We start from the raw sequence: 11,590 nt of genomic DNA, 5'->3' as shown, positions 1-11,590 counted from the left end.
TGATTCTATGATAAGTCATTTCACTGAGTTTATTCAGCAATAAATAGGTAAAGTGTCAACTGTATCCATTTTTTAAATGTTTCAAGGAATATTATTCTTTTGAGGTGTTTTCACGTACTACGTAATGAGAAAGTGAACAGGCATGAGTTTAATCCTGGAAGAAGTGTATTTTTCATCATTCTTTGTTAGCCCAAACGAATTAATTCATGTTTTTACTGTAACATTTATTTAAAACCATTTTTGAAACTAAAATCATCCTATGGGAAATTTATGTTTGATGTGTTACAACTCTCGGATTATATCTGAGATACAAGTAGTTAGAGGTTTGTAGCCCATTTCAGTGGGAGTTTGGGTGGGCAATGTCTGGAGAACAGAGCTTTATTTCTTGGAATTTCATCTCCTATGTCTGCTGTTTTACAGTAGAACATATGTCAGGCCCCAAGTAAGGAGTTTGGGGAGAGCGCTGGAGCAGAAACAATGATCTGCTTTTAGTACTTAGTTTGAATGCAGCGTCATCTCTGCATGGGTGCTCCATATGTCCTGATCAGTTAAGGGCATGCCCTTCTCTCTACCAGATTTCCCTCGTGCTTCTTCCACATTCTGTGCTCTGGTATTGTATAAGTAACGCTTCTCCCTGATTTGCATTTTAAGTAGATTGACTAAGCATTTCAGCCAAACAGATCATTCACAAGTGCATATTTTAATAGCTGAAATTCACCCTTCTGTGTGTCTTCTGTAACCTTAGACATACATCTAGGTTATCAATTGCAACTGCATTACACTAACATGGAAATTACTTGTTACCCTGTTATGAAATTACTTGTGTTGATACATTTTTAATATACATGGGTCTTATATTTTTCATAATCTTTCTAGTGTAGCATAATGACCTTCTGTTCTTTGGAATTTACAATGAGAGAGATGCTTATCCGAAATAATGATATTTCAGTTGCTAATTCAAGACATTGTCTCTGATCTATATTAAACTAAAGAGGGTTGCCAGAAGGTCTGTGTTCCAAAGCCTTTCTGGTGGAGGCTTCAAGAGCAAAGAGTTAAGTGTCAAGCAAGAAAATACTACCTTTCCTCATAGCTTTAAAAGCTTTGCAAAGCTTGATCCTTTCTTGCCCTCTTAAAAAGAAAAAAGTAAAGTAACTGTAGGTTTTGTATTGCAAAAATCTAATGTTTTGATCTGCCTTGAGATTCAGGGCCAACAAAGGCTGCTATTATTATGTTGTGGTGTGGTTTTTTTTTTTTCTTTTAATATATCTTCCAAGTCAGCCTGTTTTTCACATTAGTTCACTTGCACTATCAGTATAGATCAATGTTCTTCATGCTCTTCTGTCTGACTGCTCAGAGAGAAATTTTGCCAGAATCTCTCCAAATGAAAGGTCTCACTATCTTGGAAGGACAGAGTTTCCATGGAAGCTTTCTCAAGAGGTTTTAGGGACTCAAAGAATGAAGACCTGAAAGAAGTAAACTGTCTAAGAGAGGCACAGTGTATGGTTAGAGTTGGCCATTTTTACTGTATTCCTTAGATACTGGGGTTATGCTTGGCAGTGCTTGACTGAACTTTCCTGATAATGTCTGCACACAGACAACATACAGATGTCTTTGGATACAGCTTCATTTTTTTAGAGAGCTCTTGCTATCAGAAACTGGTCTCTTCCTGATATGCAGATTAAGGGCTACAAGCACAAATCATTGAGGGAAAAATATTCCTGTCTGTTGGTTTCTTTAATATCATAGAAATTTATCTTCATGATCAGCTGTTGAAAGAGAACTTTTTTCCTGCTTTGGGCAACTGAGTTGTTCCATTTCCAAGAGAGAGACATCCAGCAATCCACATTTCCACAGTCCACTGATCTCTTGTGTTACCGTGTAGAAAAGAGATATATATATTAGGCAATAATGGAAGTAAAAAGAAACCATCTCATTAATCCTACTCATATAACAGATTCAACAAAGGTTTCTGTATACAAAATCAACTGTAAGAATTGCAGTACCCTATTTATATATTACTTTTCCTTAGTAGCTCTTGGATTTTTGTTTTTCAAAGGAAATCAGCAATATTATTCACATTTTACAGATGGAGAAACAGAAGCACAGAGCAGTAAAGTGATTTGCCAGGTGCGCAGCCAGGAATTAGAATACTAAGCACGTGAGTCCTAGTCTAACCTTTTATTTATACTGCAATACTACTGCTCAGATTCAAGTTTTTGGAACTAGTGATTAGAAGCTACAATAAACCTGTAATTCCCCTTACAGGGGGGACAGCATTTGTTTTACGTGTGCCCTTAGTCAGTAAATTATAAGTCTTTAAAAGGAGTACGGCTGGGTCAGGTGGAAAATCCTGAAAGACAGTGCTCCTGCCCTGCAGCAATGGAACATGCTGGAGGAATAATTCCGTTTGCAGTGGACACCTTTGAATCTTTGACTTCTTCCTGTGTCACTAAATGTTCAAGAATTTTTTTCAAAGTGTGCTGTGGGTTCAGAAGGAGGCTGAACAGAATCAAGGAGGAGAGATCCATTTGGGGTTGCTAAATACATAGAAACTACATGGAATGTCTCTTTGGTCAGTTGGGGTCAGCTGTCCTGGCTGTGTCCCCTCCCAGCTCCTTGTGCAGCCCCAGCCTACTCGCTGGCAGGGCCTTCTGAGAAGCAGAAAGGGCCTTGACTCTGTGTAATCACTGTTAAGCAATAAATAAAACATCCCTCTTATCAACACTGTATTCTTCACAACTCCAAAACATAGCACCCTGCAGCTAGCTACTGTGAAGAAAATTAACTATGTCCCAGTCAAAACCAGATTTTATGAAGCTGACAGTGATTTTGCTGGCCAGGTTGAGACAAGAACACGTCTGGCTAATATGATTACGCAGGCAGTGGGAGAAAGTGAGAAAGTGTCATTGTGTAAAATAACCTGCTGCGCCTGCTGAAGCACCTACTTCTGGTGTAATGCTGGCATTGTTGACCCGAGGCAGAGCTACCGAGTTCAGTAGTGTTAGCTAGAGGATGCCATAGATCAGAATGTGCTCGATCCTCTTGGCAGTGTGATTGCTGTCTCTGCAGAGGTGCCTTAGCTCTGACACGCAAAGAAACATCAAGTGCCAGTGATAGGATTTGCTGGGCGGATATGTAGCCTTCCTTACATCGCATTTCAGTGCTACAATAACTGGCAAGCCTTCCTCATTTGATACTGTTTTTGGATGCAGTCTGTCAGTCTTCCCTTGGTGTTCCTTAGAGAGGCACTACTCCTACTCTAAACACTTGCTTTTTTCTCCCACTGATGAGATGTGTTAGAAATAAGCCTTTATTTTCTCTCTGTTCTAGTTTTCTTTCAAGCATTGTCCTTATTGGAAACTCTGGAGGGCAGAAAAATACACCTGTGGGCATTGAGCTATGTGACACTAGGTTTTCAGAAGTGTGTTACAGGTCAAGGGAACTGTTTTTCTTTCTTTTATGAATTTGTTCTGTCTGAATGGGATTTCTGTGCCAGAAATGATCCTGGTTTATTGCTTGGCATCTTGACTACAAGAAAACAACAATTTTCCCCCCTCTTCTATTGCTATTATATTGACTTTTTATTTTCCTACTTCTGTCTTCGCTTCTTAATTCTTTGCAGACAGCTATTCAAGATCTCATAGTCAGGATCTAACCTGTTGTATTTCTGTCCAATAGTATTTTTCCCTTGAATCAGGAAAGCTGACAAACATACTACGTTTCTTCGAAAGCAAGAGGTACCATGCTTAGAGGGTTGGCAAAGGAGAAATCCTGCAGGCCTTACCTTGCTGGAAAAGTAGTTGTATGGTCAGAAAAGACAAAACTGCATGTTATTAAACTTGCTTTTTTGAGTTAAAAGTTAATATGTAATCCCTTGGAAGAAGATTTGAAAGAGTTAGCATTTGCAAGAACATTCCTCACAATGCATTAATCATGACAGTTTCTATCCTACTGAAAAAACGGAAGGTTAGCTGTCTTAATGGCTGTGTCAGTGTCCATGGGAGACCACCCCAGAACATAGTCTTGTTTTCTCGAAGAACTCATTTTCATACTCCTTCCATTAACATAATGTCTTTTCAAGTACGTTTAGATTTTTAAGCACAGGTTTTTTTCTTTTAAGCATCAGTCTTTTCTCTAAGATGAGATCATATTCTTTTACTTAGTTTAAGAATGATGTTTGGAAATGGTGTGTGTATTCTGTTTCATTCCAGACTTTGCTTTGGCTGCAAGACTGTGCAGATTTCTTTGTTGCCCCATTAGGAGGTAAAAACAGGAGAATGGCTTTTTGAGATGGAAAGACAAGAGATTACCCAAAGAGAAGCTTTACAGAGAGCACGGGAGGAAAGGGTCAATTAAAAATACTCAGGTGTCTGTGTGCGCATGTGAGCGTGCACACACAAGCACACACATGGGTTTGTGTAACCTTTGGGGATATTTTCAAAATGAAGCACTCATAGTATGTTGGAGCAGAGCTTTGTGAAAGCCGTGGTGCCACTAAAGTTGCAGTGGCAATTTACAGGAAAGACATAGTAGGTAATTAGCTAATGAATTTTTACCTACAGTCACAGTGTAGGTGAGTTTGGAAGGGACCCCTGGAGATTTATCTCATCTAACCCCCTTGCTCAAAGCAGAGCAGAGCCCACCTAGAGCAGGTTACTCAGAAGTGTGTTCAGTTGGGTCGTAAATACCTCCAAGGATGGAGAGTTCTCAAGAATCATGGGCAGCCTCTTCCAGTGTTTGGAAGTACCTGTTAATTTTCAGAAATATTAATGTCATATTAATACAGTAGTGAGGAATTGTGAAGGCTAATTTGGTCTTTCCATTTTTAAGCTTGAGGAAAGTGTAGCATGTTTTGTAAGAAGTAAAAGTGTTCTGCAACTCTCTGAACTCAGAGGGTTGGGATACAAAAGGGATGCTAACGTATCACAGTAGCAGAACGGTTGTATTTTGCACTGTCCAGGATTAATCTGCCTGTGCTGATAAGGCCTTGTAGGATTACAAATGTTGGTCAGCTTTCCAAGAAACATACTCTAAGGTTTCATGTACAACAAATAACTTCAGAGAACCACTTTCAGTAGTGAGAGGCTGCGGATACGTATCTTAGCATAAATGTAGACTTGGAGCCTGTACATTACTTTTCTTAGCCTCATTGAATTGAAGGCTAATACATTTAATTTATCATAGTAATGAAAGCAGTCATGTAAAAATATTGCCTTGGGCTTTATGTATATATTTCACCACTTGCTGAATTAAGTGTATATCCCATTATTCCGGTTGGTGTGTGAGGCAGGAGAGTCTCAGTACAATTCGCACTATTTAATTTTATCAGAAAATTGTAATATGGAGGAACAGTCCTTAGGTACCACACCTGATTTCCTTTGCAGTCTCATCTGGACTACTGCTATGGCCTGGTAAGGTAATCTGGCCGAGTCACTGCTCTCTTGTTAAGCTCCAGGTAGAGGCTGATTGTAGGAATAGGTACTCTCCTGGAGATTTCACTCTTGCTTTCTCCAATGGTGCTGCTCTTCTACTCATGTAAAGACTCGGAAAGTTAACACTGTTAAAACCTTTGAGGCAGAAATACTGGTTTTATACATTATGTTCTCTTAAAATAAAATAAAAAACAAACAAACAAAAAAACCCAACCATGATTTAGATGCAAATTTATGGAACCATGTACGTGAAGAGGAACTCTGGATTTCCTGTCAGCAATTTGATGTTTAAGCATTTCAATCTCTAAGTAATACATTGAAGAGCATCTCTCCAATATATTCTGTGCTGGTGTAGGAGCCCCTACTTGTAGGAACTCCTCTTGTAGAAGCTTTGTACACAGCTCCTAACCATAGTTTAGGCTGTGGCAGGTCCGTGAAGATTTTATTTTCTTTGCTGATATTTTTAAAGTAGCCACATCATTTGTCTTGTCTCTGTAAGTCGGTTCTCCAAGGACCTTGATTGCTGGCTTAAAGGTTCTGTAGTGTTGAGTGCTTCAGGGTCATTTTGGAAGAGTTGGATGTCATTGCAGTTATATATAAAGTTTTTTTAAGTTTGTCTTTAAATTACTTCAGGTGGTTTGTATTTTTTACTTTAGCCACCTCACTTTTTAAATTTTAAAGAGGAATTAGGATAGGAATGCTCTTTATTTTACCTTCTGAAAATCATTTCAGTATGTTTTGTAGTGAGTTCTGTTTAAATATCTCCCACCAATTCTAGATTTTTTTTTGACTCTTTTTTTTCAGTGAGACTTACAATTAATTTAATCTTCTGAGTGTCCTTTCTTCTTGTAATTCTTCTTTGCTGTCATTCTTCAATCTTTCAGTTTTGCAGACATCTGTTAAGACAGGAAAGAGACATACTTAAAAATCCTTATACAAATTTTGCACAGCTGTGGAAAAACTGTATAAATTGTTTCATAGTTCAGGTGTCAAAGCTGTTATTTTTATCTCTATAGTTTTTGTCAGAAATAGGACACTGCTGGAACCGTTTTTGGTTCCTTATGAGAGCTGCTGCTTCTTCCTGTGTGTTTTGTCTACTCAAGTCCCATTTTTAAAAATATTATTTAAAAAAAATCAAATTTCAGCTATTGTAAAATCCTGGGTTTAGTGCTTTGCTGGTTTAGATGATTATTTTGTCAGATTTGTAGAGTGTGAAGTCAGGGCCAATTATGAACGGAGTTCCTAGATAAAGAAATCAAGCGTTACAGGTCTCTTAATAGAAGACCTGGCCTTTTCCTCTTCTGATTACCATTGAAATATTTCCTACATGTGCTTTGCCTGCTGAGTAATCCTTAATTCTGATATATTTGCAAACCTAGGTTGTCTTGGTTTGGTTTTTTTTTCCATTTTCATAAGGTTAAATCTCAGCTCTTCTTTACAGCCACTTTGTTCAGCCCTGCTTCTTTAATTTTTTGTCATTTTGTTTCTAGTTTCAGAGAGATCAATCCTCTTTACTTTTAATTTGCCTTACTATCCAATATTAAAAGTTTGTAATGCTTAAATTATGTTTTTCCTCTTGCGTTCTAAGGTAATAGATGCATGAAATTGTGAAGCTATATAAATACTGGAAAAATGTGTGTATTTTTAGATGTATTATAATACTATGAGAACAGACGTGCTGTTTTCTTATTTTCCCTTTGTTCTGGTAGGCATATAGATTCTCAGAGAAAATGGAAGTTTAAACATTGGGAAATATAAAAGGAAGAGAGTTAGCCAAACTCATTTTGGATTCATTGTACTTGAATGTTAGCTCTGTAGTTTTGACTTCAAAGATTAAAAAATTGTAATGGATATGTTATCTTTTTCCAAAATTTATTTGAACAAATACAATAAAATTGCATCTCACTATATTTTCATAAACTACATATGTTCATGTTTGATGTGACAGAGAATTCAACAATGAATTGAGTAATCATTTTTGTGAAATATGAATAATTAATATGTGTCTTGCCTGAGTCAAAATGAGTCTCCTAAAAATTACTTCTTGCATCATATTCTGGACTTCTGTTGTTCATATTTTAACAGGTGTTCATAGTAATGCTTGAAGTATAAATTTGAATTTTACTTAAATTTACAAATTAGGTTCTGTCATTTTCTTTCATGGATGATTATTTCATGGAATTGTGTCAGACTGCATTTTCACTTTGCCAGTAAGGTTGACGTAAAAAGGTTGCACACTTATTCTAGATGACTGAAAAATAAGATTACAAAATCTGCCTAGCAATTTGAAGATGAAACCGACTTTTTATTTTTACAGTGTGATATTTCTTAGGCAAGCTGATGAAGGTAACTGAGAACTACTTAATTAAAACTTCTGATGATGTTAATGTGGGCAGTGGAATGATTCAATTATGCCACATAAAGTATTACTTATTTGAAAAAAGGTCACTGGAAACACTAATAGTTTCAAACTATTAGTTAATATTAATACTAGTAATAATACGAATATAAATATTAGTAAATCTACTTAATACAGTAACTGATTTCAATGCTTCGTAGGCACTACAGGTTTAGTAAATATATCCTTTCCGTCTCAGCTGTGCTCATATTTTTTTTTCTGTCTGAAAACACTCTTTTGTCCAAGCAAATTTCCTTGGAAATAATAGTCCTGGACAAGTGGGAGAGTATTTTTTTAAAGTAATCTGTGCTTGGAAAAAAGCATAGTTCAATGTAGTAGAAAGACAATATCAGTATTTGCTCTTATAAATCCTTGAAGATCACCTAAATTAATGATGCACTATTTCTTGGATGTGGCAAATATTAGAGCTTTATTTATTATTTTAAATGACTAGAAGCCTACTCATCTTTTCTTAAACGTGATCACTTTTAGAGGTTCATACATATGTGCAGGAAGATTATGTTTAAACAAAAACCTAAAAGGATGGTTACGTGAATTTTCAGAACATTTGTTGATAGCATTCATCTTTGGGTGAATGTTTTGGTCCATCCTGATAGTTTTTACAACATGACTGCTGGACAGTTAGTGTTGCTTTTAAAAAAATTCTTTCGTGTTTTCTCTAGTCAGATTTTCTGGTTTAGTGTTAAATGAAGCCATTTTTATTTTCAGATAATGCCAGATGTGGCTTGTGGAAATGCCAGTTCCAATACCTCTGCTGGAGGCCGACTTATCTCCTTTGAAGTTCCACAGAATACATCAGTAAAGTAAGAATATTTGTCATATGTGAAGAAATAGAAAAATGCTTTTGTTTTAATTTGCCTGGATGTTTTAGAAAACAGTTTTTCAGATAGGCAGATTTGTCTGATGGCTAAAAATATAAGAATGAACTTCAGACAGACTTGAGGCATCTAACAGTATTGTAACAGCTCTTTGCCTGCTGTAATTTTTCCCACATATTGAATGTTTTAGAAGATGTAAGCATGTAAACTGTCTCTGGGCTGTCAGAATGCATTAGAAATTAGAGCAGACATGCTGAAGACATCAGTTTGGAGAAGATATGACATTTCCTTTCTCCATGCAGTGAACATACTTTTTTCCTCTCTTTTATCTCAAGATGCACTTGCTGGTAGAATGTGTTGTCATTGACTGTATAAATGCACGTATTTTGTACATTTCTATTTGACTTCTGAATTATTGATTTGGTTGCTGTCATCAGCTGTGAAATTGTTTTTTATGTCCTACAAACCACATTTCTCCAAAATTGGAATTTATTCTGTGTTATTAACTTTTCAAACTCATGCTTTTTCAATCAAATACTAGCTTTGTTACTTTTAATTAACAGAACCTGACTTCCTAGAAGGATCTGATTCTGTCAGCTGGGATGAAGCATTTTTTTATTGGAAATTTATTTCAAATAAAAAATCTGCCAACGTAGTTCTCTGGCTCACAGCTCTACTGCAATTTTAAGCTTAGATTTTCCTAAGATAGCTGACTTTTCTCATGCTGTCATCTTATCTTTCAGTTAAAAAAGGCTGTGCTTGCAGGAAAAAACAAAATGATGTAAGCAGACAGGCTGCAGACAGTTTGGAGCCATATCTGTTAAGAGTGGGAGCTGTCCTACTCTTCCCACAGGACTTTGAATTGTAGTAATTCATGAGCATTTAAGCATAAAATCAGGAAGAAATCTAAGTGTGGATGCTCCAGCTGGCTGGAATCTGTAAGCAAACAAGTGTCTTTTCTCAAAATCAGGTATAAGCTGGCATTTATAGATTCTACAGCTGTATGCAAGATCCTTGATGGAGGGATCGCATTTTAAAGGAGGTTGCAGAGTACACAGTCATTTTTGGCCATTTTTTACACTATATACCTTTAGTAGTGTTTTATATCTGGGTAAATTAATGCAGGTCAATATCTACCTTAATTTAATTGCATTTTCTGTGTTGAAGGCCCAAGTAACATCTCTGGTTCAACAGCTATTTATGAAAGGTGAATAATTCCAGTTTAATGGTTTTAATTTGTTTTGTTTATGAGATGTGACCTAAACTGTGAAAGTAGTTGCTATGCTGTTTGAAAAGTGAGATGATCAGCTTTGGCGGTAGTGGTGGGGCTCATTCTTAAAGAGGACCCAAAACAATGTCAGAAATTTGCTTCTTATGATCACAGAATCACAGAACCACTAAGGTTGGAAAAGACCTGTAAGATCATCCAGTCCAACCATCAACCCAACACTACATACCCACTAGACCATGTCCTCAAGTGCCTTGTCTACACATTTCTTAAACACCTCCAGGGATGCCTAGTTCCAACATTTGTTTCTACTTGTGTCAAACATGATTACAAAACTTTGTATTTCTTGTTTTGAACTCAAGTAAGAAGTGACAAAGAAGAGATTGGCCTGTGTTTTTAGGAGGACTGAAACAATTTCAGTACAGGAAATTGAGGAACAGAACTTCTCTGGGTACTTGGACGCCTGTTTTCAGCAGCAGAGAATTATCAGTTTTCAGCAGATGCATGCAGTTGTGTTTGAATTTTTGAAGGGTTGTTTGAACTCATTTGGGATACCTTCAGAGGAAATGAATGCAAATATTTGGGAACTTGCCAGAAACATGACAGGTTTTTATTTTTTCTTTATGGAGGTGAGTAGGGAAAAAATTATCCTGAGAGGAAAGAGACACTGACATAGACACAGTGCTCTCTAGTGGAGCTGACTGTATATGTACAGTTATAGATACTTATCCAATATGTCAATATTCAGGAAGACACCATGGACCCAGTGACCTTGGGAGAAATACATGACTCACTTTATTTACAAGAATAAACTCTTCTGAACCTTCAATCTGGTATGTCAAACAAATGAGGATTTCTACCAGGATCCATTTCACTGTATTGAACGAAAGTTGAGTGTCCCTCAGTAAACAAGAGGTCTGGATGTACTTCAGCTGCAGAAAATGATTGCACTGCAGATGTAGAATGGAGGTACTATTCAAAAACACATGAACATGAAGACTGAATAAGGATGCTTTACTATAATGTCATGTTTATGTAAAATTTCTTGGGCACTATGATGGTGTCCTTAAGTATTAGAAATTGAGGCTCGGTATGATTAAATTTGCTACTACATATGCTATTATGCAAATCTTACTACTGAAGCATTTTCTTATTCTTGTGGACATGCTGAAAGGACAGACCTTCAGGCCTTTTTCTGATTCCATACTTGCTACATTTAAGTTTTCCTTCTTTGTTGATAAGCTTTCAGTCTGCAGTGATGTACTTCCTGATAACACTTATTTCCCCTGTAAATATTCTTATAATTTGTTTTCTTAGAATAAGGCAAGATGCTACTGCTTCTCTTATCTTGCTGTGGAAGGTGACAACCACTGGGTTTAAACAGTGTTCACTTATTGATGGCAGAAGTGTCACTCTTCTTCAGGCACTGGGTGGACTTGTTCTTTCAGAAGAAATACTTGCATTAGGAAACAACTACTTTATTGGTGAGTAACATGCTGACTTTCTGTTGATCATTTCTGGGGGACAGCCAATGGTTTATCCAACATTTAGAGAAACAAAGAGGTAATTCCCTTAATTTAAGTGCTGCTGAAAGATCCAGACGTGATACTGGGGCCATGTGTCAGACATTGGTTCATTCAAAGCAGACAAGAAGCACATTAAATTCTTACGCAGGTGGCACCATTCAGTTTAA

At 36.8% G+C, this 11,590-nt stretch overlaps 1 protein-coding gene across 1 annotated transcript in view; it reads left to right on the top strand.

Annotated features, from left to right (window-relative positions):
- Positions 1-8,559: 8,559 nt before the first annotated feature.
- Positions 8,560-11,590, top strand: part of DNER (delta/notch-like EGF repeat containing) — a gene marked incomplete at its 5' end in the record, with an annotated part of 63,370 nt that continues 60,339 nt past the window's right edge. The window contains 2 exons of the mRNA XM_010156282.1: positions 8,560-8,654; positions 11,215-11,381. Coding sequence (XP_010154584.1) covers positions 8,560-8,654; positions 11,215-11,381 — 262 coding nt within the window. The remainder of the gene's footprint in view (positions 8,655-11,214; positions 11,382-11,590) is intronic.

The sequence above is a fragment of the Eurypyga helias genome, unplaced genomic scaffold, assembly GCF_000690775.1.
Source record: "Eurypyga helias isolate BGI_N326 unplaced genomic scaffold, ASM69077v1 scaffold20427, whole genome shotgun sequence".
In the NCBI taxonomy this organism is placed as follows: Eukaryota; Metazoa; Chordata; class Aves; order Eurypygiformes; family Eurypygidae; genus Eurypyga; species Eurypyga helias.
Note: the sequence above shows the minus strand (reverse complement) of the source record. Positions and strands in the feature narration are given on the sequence as shown.